The 23,457-nt window shown below is 38.7% G+C and overlaps 2 protein-coding genes across 6 annotated transcripts in view; one reads left to right on the forward strand and one right to left on the reverse strand.

The window, feature by feature from the left end:
- Positions 1-23,457, forward strand: part of adam22 (ADAM metallopeptidase domain 22) — a 69,639-nt gene that overhangs the window by 3,335 nt on the left and 42,847 nt on the right. For all 5 annotated transcript variants that reach the window (XM_023331480.1, XM_023331481.1, XM_014472548.2 and 2 more), the window contains exons 3-4: positions 1,539-1,615; positions 22,524-22,590. In XM_023331480.1, the coding sequence (XP_023187248.1) occupies positions 1,539-1,615; positions 22,524-22,590 (144 nt within the window). The remainder of the gene's footprint in view (positions 1-1,538; positions 1,616-22,523; positions 22,591-23,457) is intronic.
- Positions 7,963-10,200, reverse strand: LOC111608190. The gene is made up of 2 exons (XM_023331483.1): positions 9,697-10,200; positions 7,963-9,148 (listed from the first exon to the last, which is right to left on the reverse strand). The coding sequence occupies exon 2, from the start codon at positions 9,140-9,142 to the stop codon at positions 7,967-7,969; it is 1,176 nt and encodes a 391-aa protein (XP_023187251.1). The 5' UTR covers positions 9,143-9,148; positions 9,697-10,200; the 3' UTR covers positions 7,963-7,966.

Raw genomic sequence — 23,457 nt, forward strand, 5'->3', positions numbered from 1 at the left:
GCTACAGCTCCTACATATGGACAGCTGCATCATTTGTCATAAGCAATCATTTTCATATTTACATATAAAGACAAATATCTGAAGAGTAACAGATATGATTTCTCTGCTAGTTTGCCTTCAGATTTCCCAATACATTAACTAGGTTGTCACTTTTTTCCCCCCTGCATCATTAATTGATTCATTAAGATAATCTTCCCATTTTCAAAGCTCATAGCGGTACTAACTAAAGCACATTCCTCTCGCTTAACTCTACTTCAGAGTTTAGAAAGAACTGTACAATTAAAGCTGATAAAGCGACTCTAAAATATCTTTGAAGTGAATTTTTTTGCTGTACCGTCTTCTCTCCAGAGAGGTGAAAGCTGTGATGTCACTTTCCCAAAGTTTGATCAGTTTGTTGACTGTTTTTAGATGAATGGGCCTAAAAACAACTCTGTCAAGCTGCTCTTAAAACATGTGACACGTGGCAAGTTATTTTTAGTGTCCTGTAGCCTATTTTCAGACACAAACATGGCTAAATAAGAAGTGGGTGGGGGAGGTTCAGCACAGTGATCATGTCGCGTTTTGTGTAGAGCGTAATCATTCTGTGTGCTTTTAGCATGTCTTTCTGACAGCCTCTCCCCTTCAGGCACTGATGGCTCTTACAGTCAGTCAGGAGGGGAAAGTCAAGTCAGCTGAAGCCAGAAATCGATGTAAGCAGAGTCAGAGCTGGGTTCTTAATGATTGTCTGTGCTCTGTCTAGATGCTTCCACTAAGCACAGTTCCTGGTACCTCCTAATCTAAATCCACTCTGCCACAATGAAGAAGTTCTGCATTAATATTTGTACATACTTGAGTAGAAACCCTCAGACTCCTTTATGTGCTCTTGAATGCATTGACTAGGCACTGGCACGCTCCACCAAACAATAGAGTCTGTGGTCCCTGTGGACACCAGGGGGGTCATTCCCGGGTGAGCACAGGGGCATTTCCTGAAGAAAAAAAAAAACACCCCCTCTGCTTGTTACCTCGCCTTTCGATAATAAAGGAAGCCCGTGGGCCAAACTGAAGGGGGAAGGTGTTCTGCACCTATAGGAATTATATTTAGTAGTTGTCATTGACCCAATGGGTGTGCAATAAAGCCGGCACCATATGTGACCCGCACCTGGAATAAATCAAACCCAGCAAATCAATCAGAGAGGAAACTGTTTATTTTTGTTTCTGCCACTCAACCAGCTGACTGCATGAGTTTAGATATTTCTGAGAAATAAAATCTGTCAAGCTTGTTAAGTTTTACACCTCCACTGGGAAATGGATCTTTGAGCGTTGGCTGTATTTGCGATAAATGGCTATTCTGCAAACAGTCAGCTCCAGACAAAGAAAATGAACCTTGATGACTTCATGAAAACAGGTTTCTTCCTGCTGATTTGTGCTGCAAAAAAAGCAAGAAGCCATCCATCAATGTTGGTGGACGGCTGATCCATGTGAATGTTAATGAAGCGAAGCGTGAATGTGACTGAGGCTGCATGCAAGTGGTAAATAAAACATCCTTTCTACATCCTCAGATGGAGCACGTTACCCAAGCAACCTTTCAAGTTGACGCTTTTGGAAAAACATTCATTCTGGATGTAGAGCTGAATCAGTGAGTATGAAATGGTTAAATTAAACCTCTGGTCTGTCCGTCTGTTGATGCCTTAACCTTCTTTTGGTTCCTGTCTTGTCATGTTGAAAATAATTATAATTACTCAACTTCTACAATGTCTCAATGTTCAAAATGACATTTATGGGTTAAAGGTTGCTTTAACTGCCGTGTAGGAAACTAATCCTTTCTAAAGTTCTTAAGCCCCCTGATGTTTTTCTCTTTTTTGCAACTTAAAAACCAAAAAGTGTAACATGCATTTGCATTTCGCCGCCTACGTTGCATGTTTTGGTTATGAAACCATTTCCCAAGCTTTTTAACCCCCCTCAGAGAGCAGCAGAGAACCGGGGCTCAGGTGGGAGTATCTGTTGGCTGAGAAACTACACACTCTGCAATTCTGGGCTTTATGAAAGAGAAGCGAAAAGAAAGTCATTGTCAAAAATGAAAACCTCTCTGTGGTAGAAACACTGCATGAACACTCGAGCTTCACAGGGAAACATGGTGGTGGTAGTATCATGCTTTGGGGATTTTCTTCAGCAGGGATTCTAGACAATAAGACAATAAGCTAAATGGAGCTAAATGGAAGATCAGCCAGCGACCCTAAACATACAGCTGGAGCTGTATGAACTCGTTTATCAAAATAAAAACAAACAGACAGCCTCCAATCTGACCGAACTTGAGCTATTTTGCTAAGAAGAATTGGAGAAAAAAAGTCTCCAGGTGTCCAAGACATGTAAGAAAACTTGCCTCAAAACACCTGCAGTTGTAATAGGAGCAGAAAATGGCGCTACAAAGTGTTGATTCAGGGGGGCTGAATATAGATACACTCCACATTTGTTTGACTTTTATTTTTAAAACAGTCTTCCTTCCACTGTATAGTTATTTGCTATTTTTTTGTTGGTCTGCCATATAAAATCCCAACATAGTGCAGAAATGTTTGTGGCTGATAAAATGTGGAAAAGTTCAGAAGGTGTAAATGTTTTTGTGATGAACAATAGTGATGAATTTTACCTGGGGTTTGTCGTTATGATGCAACAGAATCCATGTCGTCTTTCCCTGTGCAGGTTTTGTTTGATCTTATTACCGCTTAGATCAGATAAATAAATAAAAGTAGTTGTTGTTTGCCAAAACTGGCTACTCTGGTGTTTGTGTTTGAATGTCTGAATGCATCACATGTTGGAGTGCATGTGTGATTTAGAGTTTCCCTAATAATAGGAAGTGATTTACGGTAAAGGCTTTAGAGCGCCTGTCAGACACTGATATTGATCACAGCGGCGCTGATGGAAAAGCTCACTCCTCATTTCCTCCTTCCCTCCTCCCCCCACGCTCATCCTCTCACTCCTGGATTGCTTCTACCTCCTTCGCCTTTTTTCAATGCTCACAGTCTTTTCCGGTCAGTTTCCTGAGTCACCGATCAAGCTTCAAGCTGAAAGCCCGTGAACACATACAGCGATGCTTCCTGCTCGCTAATCACAGGGGAAATTACTCTCCTGCTGAGCGAAATCTTACATCACAAGAATTTCCAGGTCTGAAGGGAGCTGTTTCTGTAAATCCTCCCACTCCCTGAGTGACCCATCAACTAGTCACGGGTGTGAATGCGTCAAACATGCACAAACAGTTCTGGTCAGATTAGTTGTACTTATCATGTTAGCAGTTTTTTTTTTTGCTGTCAATCGATTAAATAAATTAATTGTGGTTAATACCACTCTAGCGCAGTGATTAATGATGATTACTCAATATGCTTATCTTTGTAAGCTTGAAATGTAAATATGCATATTTAAAAAAAAAAAATGTCTAAGAAAATGTTTTATTGTCGCAAACCAAACATATTTGAAGATTGTCAGTTCTCCACGTTTTCATATTCAGAAAGGCTTAAAAGAAGTATTTTATTTCAAACATTTAGAAATGTTAACTGTAAACTGCTCTTGCTTCAGTGGAAGGATAATTCATCGTTGCAGTATGTTCATATTACTCTGGTTTTACTCAAACTTTATAACAAATTTGTTGCTGCGCTCACCAGTTTGACTCTCCCTCATCTTTTCACTTGTGTTTGTGACTGAATTACTGACTGCAGCACAAGACCATGTTGCGCGCTCCTGTGAACCATGTTACCTTTCACCGGAGAAAAGCTTTTAGGTCAAAATACGTCAAGCAATTAATCCGCGTTATGTAATTTAATTTGTTAAACTTTTTAGATTAACCACATGTGCTAATGTGTTTTTCAACAATTTAAAAGAATTTTATAAACAACATTTGGTTGCAGATTCAAGTCACAAATGGACAAATAATGTTACAGAAAGTATAGATATGTATATACAAAAGACATAAAAACGAATAGACAAACTATCAAAAGTTTAAAAGAAAAGAAACAATAAAGTCTACCAAAGGTTAGATTTTTTTTTGGAGTTTAATCCACAATAAATTATACACACGAATACAGTTATATGCATTCACACTCGTTATTAGTCAGCTTAATATCTGAGTTAAAATCTCCTACAAGCTTCTAGCATAATTCAGGAAGAATTTGTAAACTTAAAATGGTCAGGCTCTGGGAAGAATCCCAACTTTTAAACTTAGTCTACACATTTTTTAAATTCAGTTTCATCCTAGAAACTTAATGCTAGCTTTCTTTATTATTTCTAAAACAATTGTGATTCATATTTGACATCATTGTCCTGATGGAACACCAACAATTTCCAAAATTAACAATCTCTCACATCCACACCCCAATGAAAATAAATGTGTTAACCTCAAAACTAACTTGACTAAAATGTGCAATTTACCAAGAGATATGAGTTAAATAGATAACTTTTGCAATAAACGCAAACATTTCCACTCATGTCTTAAATAAATCAGTTGTAGCTCCAAATTAATATGAGTTATGAACATGCATTAATATTCACTTTCACAGCGTAATTGTTAATCTATGGGATTACCGGTAAGAAGTCTGTTAGAATGAGAGTAAATCTAAAATTATTTTAGGAATGTTCATCTTCAGCAGCATTTTATAAAACTGTCTATAAACCCTGACGTTTTGCTGTGTGAAATATTGTAGAAAATGCTTCTCAGTCTTCATAAACAAAATCACAGGAAAGAACAGCAAAGAGCTCTTGAAATTCTTGGAGAAACGTGTGTTACTAATAATATGTGATGTTTCATAAACATCCCCTCAAATTACATGGCAGTGAACAACAGAGTGAACAGAGTAAGAACAAAGATACTTATAAATAAGAACATGAAAGCAAAAAGCTTAAGTCTGTTTAATTTGAGCTCAGCTTCTCCTGTCAGGAATGATCAGGAGAAAATCTCTGATAAAACATCTTGAAATTATAACAGCAGTTAGCAGCAAACACAAAAGAGTTTATTAGCATCAGAGCAGGAACAATCAGACACGTCTGTGTAATTAACATTTATGTAATAATGAATTATGGGTTAGAAGTAAATGCAGTACAACTCTTCATACCTGCTTAATTTATAAGATATCAGAACAGAGTGTGGCATTAATAATTATTTGGTGTTTATCAATTATTAGTTGTAGCACTTTTGGGGTTTTATTCAGTTAGTTTTAGAGAAAACTTGATTCTTCTTCTATGTTTATTTTGTCTTCTCCGTTTTGATGCCGCCTCCCAGCAAAAAGATCCACTGTTTAAGGTGTGCAAAGCTTTCTGTGTTTGCATTTACTCTCTTCGCATGTTAGTGTTCTCCCCTGTTCTAGTCTGGATGACTTAAAAATAATCCAAAAGCAGCATATTGGACTGATTAATCATTGTAATCTGACATTAGGAGGAAATTACAGCAAGATTGCACAATATATCTGAAATATATCCTGATCACAAAATCTCACATGCAATATTATCACCAAAGACTCTTTGGACTGCAACATTTATTGGCAATTATAATCTACGTGTCAAAGATTTACACATTGCATGCCAATAATTTAGTCAGTCTGAGTCTCACTACAGTCAGTCCCTAATCTGGCACACATAATGAAGCCCAGGATGCTGAAGGTCACAGAAAGAGTTGGAAGCAACATAATGACAGATGGGAAAAAGAGCAGAGAGGCAAATATGTGGATTTATTAGAGCTGCTGTTGTCATTGATATATATGCTGTTTATATATAGTGTTTAAACAACCAGACTTCCAGTGGGCGTGAGCTGATGGTTTGACGTGACGTTGAAGATTTAGGCTGCACTTCTCCCACTTTATTGTTCAATTCTGTCTGTATAATGCAAGCGGTGCAACCAGTGCAGTGGTCTGACAGCACCACCGCCTTACCTGACACTTGGTGCAGTTTTCTTTTGCTTGAAAACTTAATTTTGACCCATTCAAGCATTCTTCTTGTTATTACGATCAAATAGCTTTGTCTTGTTGGGCCACAAGACTTTTCTGTAGAAAACATTTGGCTTGTCCATGTGCGAAGTTGCAAATGTCAGCAGAGCTAAAAAAATGTCAATTTTGGAGAAAATATTTCTCTACCTTCCAAACATCTAATCTCAATCCCAATTAAAATGTGTATGCTATACCTAAAAGCTCAATCTGTGTCAAGAAACCAAATTATTTAAATTAACTTTGAAATTTTTTTGTAAAATATTCCACCCAGCTTTATGTCAGGTGTTTGTAAGTGTTGACAAAACAGTGTGGATTCTTTGTCGTAATTTGTATTTTTTTTTATCTTATCAAATAAATTTTTAACATTAGATAGAGATAACACAATTTTCAAATAAAGATTTCTTTTATAAATGGAAAAATGCTCTCCAAGCCAAGAGTTACAAAGCCATTTCTAAGACTTTCTCTCTGTAGCAGAACATCCTGCAGGATAATGTTTGGTCATCAGTACAGGACCTTTAACTCACACTTTGGTTCAGCTGCAAGGCAATGATCCAAAGCACAGCAAGGTCACATCTGAAAGCATAGAAGAGGACGGCACAAACCAGCGGTACCGGCGATTGTTGTGGGGAGCGTGAGGTCTTTGGGGAATAGGACAGACGAACTCATGGCGCTGGTTAGGACCCAGAAGGAGTACTGGGAGTGCAGTATCTTCTGCTTCACGGAAACCTGGCTGCGCTCGCTTATTCCGGAATACAGCGTGGAGGTCCCTGGATTTTCCTTTCCAAGAGTCGGAAGAAGAGGGGCGGCGGCGGGATTTATGTGAGTGAGAGGTGGTGTAATCCCGGTCATGTTAACGCGAAGGAACAGATTTGTAGCCCGGACATTGAACTTCTGGCTGTGGGAATGCGGCCGTGTTATTTACCGAGGGAGTTTACGTCCGCCATTTTGATCGCTGTTTACATTCCCCCATCAGCTGATGCAGCGGTGGCCTGTGACGTCATCAGCTCTACCACAGCCAAACTCCAGACTCAACACCCGGACGTTGTTATTGTGTCTTGTCTTGTCTTGTCTCTATGCTGTAACTGCGAAGTAATTTCCCTGCTGGGATGAATAAAGTACTTCTATTCTATTCTATTCTATTCTATTCTATTCAGTGATTCTTGAGATAAGGGACAAAATGGTTTTAAAATTCTTCCACCAAAAATGTTATTTATTCCTGAAGTTATGTATTCATACATGACAAATAATGTTTTGGGAATGTAAATATGTTAAGGTGCAGGCTCCCAGCTGCAGCATTTTCTTTTAAATTACATTTTTACTGGATCTGACTGAGAAATTTGTCAACACCATCAGACAAAAATAAATTGGTATAAAATTATTTTTTAATGAACTTATGACTGATATTTTTACTCTCTGTGGTGTCTTAATTATTTTAATTATGTCCATGTTTTTTAAATTAATCATACCACAATTTAAACATTTATTTAGTCTGTATTTAATTACTCCAGTTCAATTGATACAAAAAACAATTTTGAAAGTAATCACCATAATGAACAGTGTCATTTATTAGTAAAAAACACATATGCACCAAATACATGAATTCAGACATTTCACAAACAAATGCCTATCAAGAAACAAAATAAATATTATTTTAAACAAAATGCAACATAAACTACATCTGACAGAGTTGACGGCACATGACGGTGTTGACACAAAACTGATGGTGGTGACAAACTAGTAAGTAAAAAGAAAACACTGAACTTGAAATGACATTTAAGAAGAATTAAATGCTGAAATGTTGTAGAATGTGAAGATATGAAGAAAAAATGTGAAATAACCATATTTAGATTTCAAGGAACATCTAAATTTTTGAGAATGTACCTTTGTCACTGAAGTCATCAACCAGGACGATTTTCAATCAAAATGTAAAAGATGAATACAAACAAAAATATACACGACAGAACTTTTTGAAATATATTGTGAACTAATTCATATCTTTCTAAATCGCTTAAAAGTCCGAATATTTAATCCCCAGGCAATAGACGTGTCACATATTCTCCTTCAATAAAATCCATAACAGCTGGTGAAATGCGGTATACACCCCTGGTGCTGCTTGTGCGGACTGGTGAGGATGGTTTTCTCAGCCTAACTAGGACATCCGAAAATGGCACAAAGCAGATATCCCGACGACCTTGTTTTTGCTTGAAGCTAAGAGTTGGTCCATGAGGATGAAAAAATTCCACTTGTACATCTTCGTGCTCTTTGTCAATTTGTAAGGCTTTAGCCAGCCACCATTTTCCATCATACATCACAACAAGCCAGTCTTCACTTTGGACATCACAAGGATCTATCAGGGTTGTTGTTCCTTTAGGTGTCTTGCTCGGCTCCTTCTCCATTTCCTCCATCAGCATTTCCAGAGGATTTTGAACTTTAGCAGTGGTTGAACTTTCATGGACATCTGGGTCCTGTGTTGTGTTGCCAAAAGAGTGAATGGTGGGACTGAAGCACTTGCAAATCTGTGGCTCTCCGCAAAAACATGAAAGGAACCTACAATGGATGACATTCCCCTGAGCTAGCACTTGGTGAATGTTTCTTGTTCCTGGAATTGATTTCAGGGTTTGCAGGAGGAGAGAGTCATAAGACTGAAAATCTTCATTTGTCACAAATTGCAGCTTGACACCACTTAAGCTGTTGGACACCTTGTCAAAGAATAATTTGCCATCTATGATATCCTGACCTCTCAGCACAATACTGTCAGCACATCTCTTCACCGTCGCCCCAATGCCATCTGGAGCGCCTTTGCCATGTGATGTTGGGAAGAAATTCCATGTAGCTTTCTCAAATCCCAGACGTTGCGGGACAACACAGAGGAGAAAGAAGTTCTTCTTATTTTTATATTGTTTGCTTGGACCATCAGACCAAAAGTGGATAGTGTTTATAGCCGGATATCTGATGTGAATATCTGTGAGGATTTGATCCATATAGGTCCATATGGCTGCAGCATCCTGACGCTTTGACTCCGAGATTGTGCAGAATCCTGCTTTTTGTTGCCCAGTGTAGAACATGCCTGTGTGAAGTGTGATCTGCGGGAGATTTTGTCCATAGTGACAGGATTGGCTATTTATTTTTTCTCTCCTTCTTTTCTGATACTCCCTGTTCCTTCTCTTGCGCTCCTCCACTGACAGCTTTTCTCTGGCCATTGTAGCCTGAAATATAGGCAATTATCATCAGTACACTGCTTGTCATGGGATAAACATACCCTTCCCTTACAAAATAAACTACATCTTATTAATTTTAAAGGACTAATAAAATTGTATTAAATTTAAACCATTAAACTTTACAAGTTGCTGAAAATAATCAGAAACATTTTTAAAAAGAAATACATGATGAATGTGAAGTGCTGTCAATTATGTAAAATACAGTAAAATGAATTAACTGCACACTTAAGTGACAGTTGTCAACACCATCACTAAGAGAGTCAACACCGTCAGTTAAAAAATCTGATGGAGTTGACATCTGACGGAGTTGACAAAACGCCATGCTAACTTCATTTATATGATGATATTCTGAAGGAGGCCATATTGTAGCTCATCAGTTCTTTTAAATCCTTAAAATATACTAAAATTAAGCATTTATTTAACAAAATTTCATCAAAATTTTGAAAAATGTTACTTATGGTGTTGACACTTTATGGTTGTGACAAACAACTTAGGAATAAAAAAGAAGAAAAAACAAAAGAATAATATAAGCTTACCAGAGCTGCTTATCCCCCCAAGCACAGGAAGAGAAAGAAAGTGGTCATGGGGTCCTCAGAATTTCTGGTGCCCTTCAATAATGCCTGATTTTTTTCACATTCTTTCTATGTCTGACGGTGTTGACAAAAACTGAGGACACAATTTCAATTGAATTTGAAAATACATTAAATGACTTTTAATTGCATTCATTGATAGTTATGAAGTTAGTTGTTTGAATACTTATAAAATAATATATTATGACAACTAAATATAATTATTTTAGTTCTTTTAAACTATGATAATGTATTGAGTTCTACACCAGGACAAGGGCTTTTACAGACACCATTCACCTACTACAATGTTTAAAATAAAAAAATATTCAGCAAACACCAGGAAAACATACATTGTTGTGCTCAGATGACCCAGGTTAGTTAAGTCAGATATTTAAAAAATATATATTTGGTGTATATTTTATTCAAATTTTGTACTTTATCCATGGGACCTGTTTTGTCCCTATTCTCAAGAATCACTGCTATTCTATTCTATTCTATTCTATTCTATTCTATTCTATTCTATTCTATTCTATAACAAGACAAATTGAAGTTGTCTAGTTAAAGTCTGGACTAGAATCCAACTTACATACTTTAGTGTAACCTTATACACTCCTTTCACACTCAAAAACGCTTTAACATGCCCGAATTAAAACATTCAGCAAAGGAGTGTCGTATTTAAGTGTAACAAAGCAAAAACAAAAGACAAACAGCTTTTCAAAGAACTGCATGTATCTGAGCTTGTTTTCTTTTGACCCTGAACCTTTGACTGGTCTCTTGCGCCTCTGGGCTGGTGATCTGTCCAGGCTTTACCCCACAGCCGAGTTTCCCCCTGTTTCACTGCTAGAAGTGGACTTGCAGATTATAACATCTCCATATGTCCGTTTCTGCTTCACTCCTCCTGAAGCCGAAGGAAGGTCTTTGTTGTTGCGTTCCTGCTGCCTTCTGCCCTCCTGTCCATCCTTCCTTTCCTCCTTTTCCCACAACCCGCTGTGGAACGATGTTGTTTACAGATAGCTTTTAATCCAGACAGCTGATCAGGACGTGTGGGCGCATGAGAGCGAGGTGTTTCAGCTGAATTGGATCAACAGTGATTTCAGGTTGTCTCTATTATCAATGAGTGGCTCTGCAGCTGCGGATGTTTCCTCCACTCGAGTATTGCCGTGAGCAAACAAGACAGGTGTGCTGCTCTGCTTCCTTTGCCCCGCTCTGTCTGCAGCCAAACAGAACCCACCGACATTTTTCCATCCTGGCTCAGAGACGCCGTTCAGCCTCAGGCTGTGAATAATGGCAGCGTAGGCGTTCTGTTAGAAATTCGTTTGCCTCGTGGCGCCTGGACACATGTTGGTTGTTATAGTTTCGGACTCCAAGGTGTGAGACTCAGTCTGTCTCCTAGGTTCCAGCTGTACTTTTACTGATGGGTTTTCAAAGATGGATGCTGGTTCCTTTTCATAATAGAATAGAAATAGACTTTAGGTTCACACAGAAAGTTTTAAAGGTTTTTCAGCAATATATAAAGAAATAAGATAAACAGTAATAATAACATAAAACTCAGTTGTTATCAGATAACAGTCTATTTCTGGTTGTTTTGTTGTTTATCAACAGTGCATTGTTTTGTACCCACTTTGACGACCAGCAATTGAAAGTCATTTTCTATTCTCTACTCATAGTCCACTGTAAGGAAATTGATATAAATAGCCACCGTGTAGCCGACAGTGTTTGTGTGTTTGTGTTTTTATAATTGCTTTATAAATCAGGACAAAAACAGTTGTTATGTCTAGGTAAAAGCATTCTCTATTAGAGAATATATATATATAATGCATAGGAGGTTATGCTTATCATCTTTTGTCTGAAAAGACAATTACTACAAAGAACAACAAACCAATATACTGTAGCTTGATGATAGGAGCAAAGGACCAAATGGCATTGTGGCTAAGGGGTGAAATGACCCAGACTCACAGATTTGCTCATTTGAATGTTGTAGACTCATTTCACTCTCTGAATGTTACCATATTTTTTGTTTTAGATACTTTGTGAACAAAGACAACGTGGGGTACTTCAGGGCTCCATTCTTAAACCATCTTTATTTACAAGAACCACCCATAATGACAGTACTTGCCATAACTAAGAGTAAATCTGTGTGTCTTCACATGACCACCACTGAGTCACTGTGTCTATAATATCGAGTGGGTGAGTCAGAGTTTCATTTTATTAACTTATTAATTTGACTGCTGCTCTTTAATGTTTTATTTGTCATGCTTTAAGTCGGTTTCTTCATCTCTCTACGTGAGTTATCTTGTGTATTAGTGGTGCTTTATAAGTAAACTCACAGAACCGTGGCTCAGAAATCCACTCAATACAGCTGATCACGTAATTCATGGTTACAATGTTCCATATGTCCCAAATTTGTTGCTTATATATTGTAATTTTTTTATACACATAGTGTGGTCAGATATGTTATTGTTTATGTTTTAGTTGCTAATTCACTGATCAGTAGCAGGATGTGGAGTGAAGGGAGAGGGAGGCAGGTTTTATTCCCCTTCAGGGTCTTTGTCCTCCATCCCAAGCGATTCTTACAATTTACCATTCATGGGAGTGGAGCGAGCCGCTTGGGTTTGGGGGGGTTCTCCTTTTTTAATCATCTCCAACACACACATACACACGCCAGCATAAACACCCACACACACGTACGTACACGCACTCCATTGCCCTTGATTGCCCCACACCCACTCTCCATTCAGCCCCGCCCCTCCCATCTCCACCTGCTCTGTCTGAATAATGAATGGTGCTGTAGCGTTGAAGAAGATTGTGGGCGTTTGTCTGTGTGTGTGTTTATTTCTGCTCTGTCACATACAGAAATAATACGTTTAACCAGGACAATCAGCAGCAGATTCACCTCTATGATAACTGTAGGCATCTTTTTAATTGTTGCTCAGAGGAGGAGTTTAAAAATAAAATTTTTCTTGTTTAAATACTAAAATGGCATTATCATTTTAGTATTTAAAACCTGCATCAAAAAATTTCATTCATTAGTGTGAAACAAGTGCTAAAACACCTGGGAGTTAATTTCTGCCTTACATGTTGGTCTTTATTTACATTTTCTCTTAACAGAATCCAGATTTCTGTGTTATGCCTGTGAAGATAAAAAAAACAAAACACAAACAGACATATATCGTCCATTTAAGAGATGAGTTTTGACATCAAAAACATCCCAAAAACTTCAAGAAATAAAAAGCCAGATGACATTTAAAAAATAAAAACCCTTAAAAAAACACTGCAGTTTTAAAAGCATTTTTTCCCCAAAGCAATATAGCAATAAAAAAACATTCAGATCCAACTCATCCTGACTGTACATCACTTGAATGTTGAACCAGGATTTGCAGTTAATAGATAATTTATTTGACATTTCCTTTACATCGTTGAAAAAACATCTCAATTCCTTTTTTATTTTTGCTTTTTTTCACACAGATAAATGTTTGAAAATGCTACATTTTCAGACAATTACAATCAGAGCTAACAGTAAAAAACAGTTTTCAATTTATTACATTTAATAAAGTAAAATAGCTACTAAAACCAGCCTTGCCCCTTGTGAGAATGTAATTGCCCTCACATCCCATTACTGGTTTTGTCAACCTTGGCTGCAGCAACTGCTTCTGGTTTTCACGGTAACTGGGACTGAATCTTTTACATCACTGTGAAGAAATTTTGTCATGTTTTCGAACATGAATGGCCTGTTTTATGGTCAAGCCACAGCATGTCAGTAAGTTTTCTTAATTTTGTTTAAGGATGCCCAATATATATATATCAATTCAATTGAGTTTATTAATATGGTGGCAATTTAGAACAAATGTCTCGAAAGAAAGTATTTTCAGTTCAACTGGTCCTAATGATCAAACAGTGCATTAATCTCACTTTATTATTCAAATTTGTCCAAAATGTTTTCTATCAAAGAAAACCAATATGTTGTGTCGAGTCACATGTTCACTTTTCCTGGATGAGCAGGTAGTGACAAAAGACAAACACTTGTGTAGTGTTGTTGACTTTATAGCAAGCAGCATCCAGTAATGAGGAATAAAAATGTACCTCTTTACAATAAGTCTGCACTTATAGATGGCTAACAATTGGTTCATAGATATATTATTAATAAATCTGTTTGTAAATCATTTATAACCCAGAATTATGCATTAACCCTGTAAGTTTGCGCTATCTGCAAAATTACAACGGTTTCTGAAAGGGGAGACGTTGCGCCAATATCCAGTAAATATCGGGTTATTACGATAATTTCACCCCGCCATAGCAGGAAGTGAAATTAATCTGACGGTGCTCTTTTAATAGATGGTAAATTGCGAAAATAACTTGCTAGATATTGAAAGTACCTGTTGTTCTGGATAAATGGGCAAATATATATTTACTCACAGGACATTTAAAGAACTGCGTACAATTAAAATAAGCAAAAATATCCAGGCAGAGATTTTAAATTTAGGACATAAAAGGTTAATGAAGGGTGAAAAGGAGACAAAATCTACTTGTTTCTTGCCAAATAGTGATCCAAATCTGTTCACCTTTGTATTTCATCTCTTGTTATGCTAAACATTTCAGACTACCTGCAGCATTTGTTAACGTAATTTTCTTTTGAGCATATAGTCATCTTCTCACCTTTACATAATGCATAATTAACAGTGATTGATGATTTGTAAAGAGTTTATAGACTAAGTGATAATGCAAACTATTTATTGGCCATCTATAATGGAGGCCTTGTTGTAAATGTTACTTTAAAAAAGTAGAACCTGGTTGAATGCAAACATTCAGAGGTGATGGTGAATTTATTTATCTCAAACATGTTATTGTGAGCAGAGAAATTACCTGCCTTAACAGTTTCTCATGAGATGATGCCTGTGTGCAGCATGAGGAGTGGACTCCTCCCTATTGTTGTTGTTCAAAGGTGACAAGAGAATCAGAATTTTATTATTTCTACTCCTGTGTCATGTCAGCTTTTCCTGCATGCAGACAATCCCTCATGCTAATGTGGAGAGTCAATTACAGGCCATGTTAAATGCATTATTCATCCCGGTGCAGGCTCTCTGAGTGTTTGTGTGTTTGCACGGGGGTTTAGGGAGGAGCTTTTATCGGATAGCACTCCGATACACCCACATGGTTCTTCCCGCTGCCTCTCAGGCTTTAACAAACATCTTATGGTTCAGTGGTTTGATGAATGTATTCACATGTTGTTATTTTGCCAGAAACGTGTGTGTGTGTGTGTGTGTGTGTGCTTCACTGGGAAGGAAGAAGTCATCAATAAAATGTAATCCTGAAGAGCTGTAGCTGCAGAGTCATTGTGTGGGTTGTTGGGTCTCAGGTGTAGAAGAGGCACCTAAAGTATCTTAATTAGAGATAAGAATATATTTAAAGGCATGAGGCTCAGATGGACGGGGAGGATCAATCCATGAGAGAAAATTAAGAGAACGTGACAAAGAAGGGGAGAAAACCCACTTGTTTGTGAACCATGGGATAATTTTACTCTCTCTCTCATCTGGGATTTTAAATGCATTTTAAATTTTTTTTGTCTTGAGCAGCAGTTTAACACAGATGAATCAAAGGATCCAAGCAAAACCTTAATAGCTAAGGCGCTGGGAATCCAAACAAAACGTAACCAGGCAACTTGACATAACACAGAGTATTTGAATAAAAATAACCATGAAATCCAAAGTGCATTCATCTTGAGGACGGGGGAACTGACTGGAAACAGGGGAAATGGAAAATTAGAAACAAGACGATGAACGGACACATGATTAACACTTCTCATTCCTTTATGTTTTCTTTGGCACATTTTTGACGCATTCATTATGACTTTGATGAAAAGAGTTTACTTCTGATTTCATGATGATCTGTTGTGGCCATGAATTTTGCTGCATCTGTTTCTGGTGTCCGTTGTGTGCATGTGAACCTTAGATCTTCACATGCATGTGTCCTTAGAGCCTCTTGTGTCCTATTTTAAAACATATATCCTAGTCACATCTGTACTCACATTAAATCAGCCCAGATGTGCTCCTCCTCTCCCATCTTTACTTCCTCTTCTGTTCCAAGGTCTGTCCTTTATTACACAGACCTATGATGTGATTTACTATAAACTGGATGAGGTAAAAACAGTGCCTGTGATAGAGGGAACAAAGAGGAAGAAGAGGGGAGCATGAGGAAGTCCTTCAAGCTCCCCTGAATCTTTACGTGTGGGTGAACGAGGTTCAGCAGACATGAGGAGAAATACGATGCTGAGGTGCTTGAAATGGCTGCCCGTGAACCGGCATCTCTCTTCTCCACACTTTTGTCTTTTCCTGTCTTGCCTCAGGCTGAACTTTTCTCCCCGATGATTCGTGTGTCATCATATCAGACTCACACAGTTGAATCTCTGAGCTCATAACTGTAGCTGTCACACTGGGAATTGTGTGTGTGTGTGTGTGAAGCAAAAGCAATGCTCGATGTGTTTAAGATTGTGTTTGCTCAGAGACTCATTCTCTGCTCCAAGAGTTTATGTTGACATTGTTTGTATGCGTACAGAGGAGACGGTTGGTAAGTCATAGGTATGGGAGCAACTTCCCTCTAGGCTAAAACTGATGCTGCATGCAAATGAAACATCTTTCTCTGGAAGAAGAGAGAGCATGTTCTGTTATTTCTGGGATTTAAACATTTCTATCACTCTCTCAAAGCTTTGATTTGACCTGTTGGAGAAAGATGTTGATCAGAGGTCTTTCCGTCTGTGCAGCAAATCTTAATGTCTTTGCTGCGTGAACATGGGTTGTTTTTGAATAGTCTGGATAGGTATGTTAAGGTTAAAAATTGAGACTCGTTAGCCTGAGAAGTTTGAATTCAAAGCTGGGAATAGCACCTACTGAAGATGATAAGACTAGTGGGATAATTTGAGATGCCAAAATAAATCATTTTGTTTAAATTAGATATTTTGGTGTCAATGTAAGTTTTAGATATGTTGACCATATCTTACCGATAATATATGCTACAGCCTTTATGAAAGTGATACTCAAATGTTGTAGCAGTAACCTTATAATACAGTTGCTTAATCTCATGTTATGCAATGGAGGCACTCTTTCTACATTCATGAAGTTTCACTCACCTTGGTATGCCCGATGTTTGGACTGGCTCCAACTGAAGGCAGCCCAGCCTACTTTCTGATTAATTGGCTGATAATTACCCGAACACTTGCTTAGGCCATCATGGAGTATGGAAACTAAAAACCAAGATGGTGATGTCACAGCAAAGGCAGCTTAGAGGCACCAAGTGGCTCTGTGCATCATATATAGAGGACACTCTGCTTGATGCAGCTGACCTGGGTTGATTCCCAGCCATGGCTAATTTATTCTGCTCTTCTTCCTGTCAAGCTACTAATAAATAAAGGCCTCTAAAGCTAAAAATTGTTTAGAAAAAAAAACCAAAACAAAAAACTGACATTGTCTTTAGAGAGTAGCAACTGTACATTTCACACCTATAACTCCAATATACCTGCATGTTAAAATGTCATGTAAATTATCAAATGTGCTTCATTTCTTCACATTAAATTCATATGCAGTACAATGTGTTTGTAGATGTTTGCTTTACATTTAAACTCCCTTATTTAAAAAACAAAGTGACACTAAACACTCTGATACTTTTATTCTGAGACGTTAGAGTTATTCTTTCTCTTCTTATATTTCCTAATTCATCCCCCTCTCTCTTTACCTATTCTGCACTTTTCATTGGCCCTCTCCTCCATCGAGTCGTCTCAGTCGGTGTGGAGGATTAGCCGAGACAAAGAGGGAGGCTGGATCCTCCACTCGCTGAACACAGAAACAAGAAGAAGGCAGTTGTTTTCTCAGCATGAACTCATACTAATGCTCCTCTAAAGCCTATTGTTTCTGTGATATTCTCCTGTCACGCTGAATAAAAAATCCTCAAAGTGTAGCATACTGTCAAAAGGTTAATTATTTAACAAACCTTACTGCACAAAGAAGTTGAATAAAGCTGCAGGATAGCAAAGTTTTCAACAAATGCATGAACGTAGAAGCTTGTGAGGATGTTAAGTTGTGTGTAAAGAGTAATCAAAGCAGGTTTGCTGCCAAAAGTACAGTCCTTTTGAATTGCTACTATGAGCCTTCCTAATTTAGCAAGGATTAAGTAACCATCCATACTTTGTCAGACATGCCACCTTCCCACAACATTGTTATCATTGCATAATTCAGGACTCCGATCTGTTTGTGTGCGGCACGCTATGGACTACAGTCATGGCTGCCAAGAAGGACGACGAAATGTTTGCGTTTAGTTTTAGTTATTTTTGTGTCCCTGTTTCTTGTTAAAGTATTCCCTCCGCAACAGGAGCAGAATTCCCGTTGAGTCTGCTGGTGGAATTGCACGACCGATAAGTGATTGGAGAGTGAATGAATTACAGCCTGGAGACCCTTAATGAGGCCTCGGTGGGGGAGAAGGTTGTCAGAAGAAGGGTTGGGGGGCAGGTGAAAGCAGCTGCAGCTTTTTCCCTGAAGAAAGGCTCTCGCTCCTCCTCTTCAATCCCTTTCACGTTTTTATTTCTCTTGTTTGCCCGGTCTTGCTGCGTCAACCTTGCGCTTTATTCTCAGTCCTCCTTTGCCTTTGACCTCCTCTTATTTGGCACCCACCATCCTCATTAAGGACCCCTGACACAGCACATGCACAGTCCTTTGTGTGGCACTGCCATTTTATTATCAGGTTAAATTATAAATCCATGTCCAGAGACCAATTTAATCATTACAGAGGATGCACGTGTTTAAGATTTCCTTATTTTTTTCAGAATTCCTGCTGCCGTTTTTGCTATTTGGGATTGTGTGTTTATTAAGCAGAGTCTTTGAAAGGAGTGTGGGAAAGCAACGAAAAACCCGCTAAGCAACTCTGCTGCCAGTCCACTTCTACTCAAGCATGAACATCCTGCCAGGGTGGCCTTTTTGTGCTGTTTCTCATCCCAGCGGCAAAGCGGCGTTTGGCGACACAGATCGTGAGAGGAATCGCAGAGCAAAACAAAAAATGTAATGTGTGTGTGTGTGTGTGTGTGTGTGTGTGTGTGTGTGTGTGTGTGTGTGTGTGTGTGTGTGTGTGTGGCCTTGTATTTGATAAACTGTAAGGCCCATTTAAAAGAAAAATCTCACTTCTCTTTATGGGGCCCGAAGTCTGGGTCCCATAAGAAGAAATGCTTATTTTGAGTTTGGATTTATGACTAAAGTGTTAATTGAGTTTAGATTTAGGTTTAGGCTATAGAAATGAATGAAACATGAATGGAAGTCAATGCAAAGTTCCTGTTAAGATATAAAAATACACAATGTGTGTGTGTGAGAGAGAGAAAGTCATATCAGGAGATCAAGCCATGCTGTCACTGTAGATTGCTTTGCCCAGAGCTGCTCACAACAAAAATACTTAAAGGATGGATGATGTTTGAAGGCACTGACAGCCAGATGGACTCTGCTCTCCCTGCTTGAGTCAGTTTTTACCTTTTAGAAAAGCCATTTAGTGTGGAATAAGGAGGACATTTTCTAAAGTTGAAGCCTTATCGCTGCTTTTTTGTGTGTTTTTGTATATAGACTTGTTAAAATCAAAGCATAAAAAAAATCTCCTCTCTGAATGCTCAGTAAGATTTGACATATTGCACGGTGAGCGTGGAACATCTGAGGATCCAGGTCTGGAATCTCCTTGGGGTCCGACTGACAGCTGGACCCCAAGTCTCCAACAGATGCTGCTGCAGCAAATCCTTTCCGCTACAGTGGAGGATAAAAAGATGATTTAAAAGAGAAATGAGCCAAAGGGAAACTGTAACAAACACTAAGTGAGGAGGAAACTAGTTTCAACAATATATCTGTTCCACTCAGACATGATGCAGGTCAAATAAATGAGCAAAGCGTTTATGACCATGGGAATCTATCATACCTCCACTACTGCTTCTGTACTTTCTGCTTCCAAAAGATACTCTGATAGTAACACACATTCTCCTGCAGGGTTTGGGAGATTTTTTGCTTTCTGACAACTGTACTCCATAGTTTAGACATAAAAAGAAAACAGGATTTGTTTTTCAAACGTAGAAACCTCCATCAGCTAAATGATGCAAATGCTGAAAAGTCAGAACTATCTAATAAAAACATCTGAACTCCACCTTCTTTAATTTGCAAAGACCTGGCATTTTGACAGGGGCTTGTGTATACTTTAGAGCAGCTCTAAAATATTTTTCCAAAAGGTCCTGTGGTTTAAAAATGAGTAAAATATGCTATCAAAGTCTGCATTGTTAAAATAAATACTTTAGAAATTCTGAAGAATGACAGATTTATAAAAGATTGTGGAAAAATGTGGCTCCTTGGAAACAAAATATAATGGAATCTGAAAATGACTCAAGACTTCTGCACAGTTTTGTGTTGTTCACGTGTGAACTCATGTTAACAAGAAAGGGAGGGAGATGTGCATGTGTGGGTGTGTGTGTGTGGCTCTCCTTTGCTTGTTCGTCTGTCATGTGAATTATTTAAATCCCACAACAATTAGAGCTGAAATCTGTTATCGGCGCCCTCCGTTAGCGAACCTCTCGTGTCTCTACCTCGCTGCCGCGGTGCGATGCGCTCCTGAACCCCCCGTGTCTGAGCTCAGCGTGAGTCTGGATGAAGATCACAGGCTCCGAATCTTAAACACACATCCCAGCAGAACAAAGAGTTGCACCCATCAAACGTCTTCATCACAGAAACATATGTTTGCACTGAAACAACTTTATGCTGTCTTGATATACGTAAAGTCTCTAATTTGTGCTGTACATGTTATAGTTTGATTTTTGGCCTGATCTTTAAAAATAGCAGAGCACATTATGATTTCTGTTTCAGACCTTAACTCCATATTCAGACTTTATTTTTCAAATCTCACATCTGCATTCCCCTCTGGCGATTACTCCTCTGTTTATGATTCTTCCACTTCTCTGCTCTCTGCTCTCTTCATCCACTTATTTTTTATTGCAACAGCAAACTGCCCATTAGCGCAGAGAGCAAACTCGTCTTTTGTAGGTGAGTGCTTTTGTGTTAGAGCTTTGATGCTGATATGACATTTTGTCTCCTCTGTAACTTTGAAAACATCTTTTTCAAATAATTAAAGCGTCCATCCACATATATTGGCCCCCTTTGTGAAGAAGTATAAAGTATTAAATATGAAACACTACACTAAAAAGCTTAGAAAATTCAACCTTTAATCCGAGTTTGTTTATTCACAGATCAAATCTTCCAAATTAACAAAGATCACATCCTCGATTTCAAATTCTTCAGTCAGAGGCCTTTTTTCACTGGTGCTGGAGCCTTCTGGCCCACAGCATCACTATCCAAATTCACTCCTTATAGATATCTGGATGATATGAGTTACAACAACATGTAATTTGCTTTTGGGATGAATAAAGCATATTTGAATTGAATTGAAATGAAAACAACCTCATAATACAAAAAATAAATAAAAGTTTCCCGCTATATCTAAGTTAGTGACGGAAGATTTTGTCATTCTTGACCCTCACATGTTGAAGTTCTGTATTGGCCTTTGCACACACTGTCTGTTTGTACTGAATGATTACCACTCTTGTCAGGTTAAGGCACAACTTCTGCTGGTTTTCTCCATTAAAATTTCCATCCAATTAGAGCTGAAAAATGTTAAAAACAACATTTTGCAGTGATTTAAAATGACCGTCTATTTCAAAGATTCAGGGCCAGCACTAAAAAAAGTTTCATCCTATTTGCTTTTGGACCTGAATGTATTATCCAAGAAAATAGATGTTTGGCTGCTGTATTATTAATGACCTGCAGGCACCAAAGCAATGAAAGATCAACAAAAACATAAAAAAAAATTATTGTACTCTAAAGAAGATATGATAAAGGCTTGAAGCTTGTCCTGTCAGTTTAGTTCATTTGTTTATATAAGACTTAAAAGGACGGCAGAAACCAGGCCAGGCTCTGAGTGAAGTTTATTTCTGCTGTTAATGGAGTTTTGTGGATCAACCGTCTATTAATACCTTTCTGATAATGTTTATTTTCAGCTGCAGGGAGCCATATCACAGAGTGCATCCAGCAGCTTGGGAGTGACACTTTTCTCAGCTGCACATTTTATGGGTTTGCAAGCCTCACTTGGTAGTGAGACTATAAAATAGCTAGCAGGGCACATAGATCACTGTTAACAAAGCAGGTTTCTTCAGGTCACTAAGAAGGATTTTGAAAGCTCCTCAATTTTCACCGACACCGTCCATGCCTTCACATCACCAAGACAATTCAGGAACAATGGGATACGTACTGAAGACAGGAGAAACCTTGATTACTATGCTGCATTCCTGAGTGGGTGTGTGTGAGCAGTAAAGCTCATTCATCTCTGCCTCGCTTTGGACCTGCGGGGTGGATCTCCACTGGGATGCTTTGGTCCAGCTCTGCTAAGAAAGCGCACACGCAGCCCAATTTCTACTTATTTATGCCACTCTCTCTCTCTCTCTCCTTTACCCTCTCAGTTTATTTCCTGCCTCTATCTCATTCTGCCTTTTCTGCTTCCTCTCCCACTTACTGACCTTGGTTTGTCCCTCCTTCCTCTGATAGCAACTCACCCATACACACACACACACACCCCTACACCTTCTTACATAACATTTTCTTAGAGCCTAGACTTTTATAATTATTTTTATGTAGGTTTTGTTAGCTAGAAATAGAGCTGTCTCTTGATGCGGGTCATAATTAGGCACACTTATACTGTAGTTGAACAGTAAAACTTTACTTTCCCCCCCCCTTTTCTCTTCACAGTGATCTCCTGTCTTCGGGATATCAGGAGAGGCATTTATCAGAGAATGGGAAGATCTTCGTCACCAAAGTAAGATAATAAAAATCATTCTCACTACGTTAATGTGCAGCTGGGATGTGAACCACAGCTATTACAACTTAAAATTTCCCTTGAAGTCTTCCTTCAATGATCAAAATGTTTACTTTATCAGTGATCCTCAGATGTTTGCATACACTTATCATCAGTAGACTTAGACTTAGACTGACTTTATTGTCATTTTGCATGCACAGGGTGTATACAGAACGAAATTTCGTTGCATACGGCTCAGGACAGTGTTTTGAGCTTCCAATGTTGTGAGGTTACTCCAGAATAAAATAAAATACAGTATAAAATATAAATATGAATATAAAATATAAAGTGCAGGACTGACAGTAAAATAGAAGTTATTTAGCTCTGTACATGTGCAAGGTATGAAGTGGAGACCAGATTTTGAGTGCAGTCCAGTTAAGAGTTCAGCAGTCTGATGGCAAGTGGAAAAAAGCTGTTTCGGAACCTGGTGGACCTGCACCGGACGCTGCGGAACCTCTTTCCAGAGGGCAGCAGGGAGAACAGTCCATGGTGGGGGTGTGAGGGGTCACTGACGATGTTTCTGCCTCGGGACACGCAGCGCTGGGATGAAATGTCCTGAATGGAGGGAAGGGGGGCCCCGATGATCCTCTCTGCTGTCCGCACCACTCTCCTCACGTTCTTCCAGTCGGAGGCGCTGCAGCTTCCACACCACACAGAGAGGCAGCTGGTCAGAATGCTCTCTATGGTGCTTCTGTAGAACGTCTTGAGGATGGGCGGGGGCAGGTGTGCTCTTCTCATCCTCCGCAGGAAGTACAAGCGTTTCTGTGCCCTCTTGACCAGAGACGTGGTGTTCACAGTCCAGGTGAGGTCGTTTGTGATGTGCATCCC

This window comes from Xiphophorus maculatus, chromosome 3 (genome assembly GCF_002775205.1).
Source record: "Xiphophorus maculatus strain JP 163 A chromosome 3, X_maculatus-5.0-male, whole genome shotgun sequence".
NCBI lineage: Eukaryota > Metazoa > Chordata > Actinopteri > Cyprinodontiformes > Poeciliidae > Xiphophorus > Xiphophorus maculatus.

Bases quoted from the DNA above. Each gene is read 5' to 3' on its own strand.
- LOC111608190 (XM_023331483.1), bottom strand. From the start codon at position 9,142: ATGGCCAGAGAAAAGCTGTCAGTGGAGGAGCGCAAGAGAAGGAACAGG.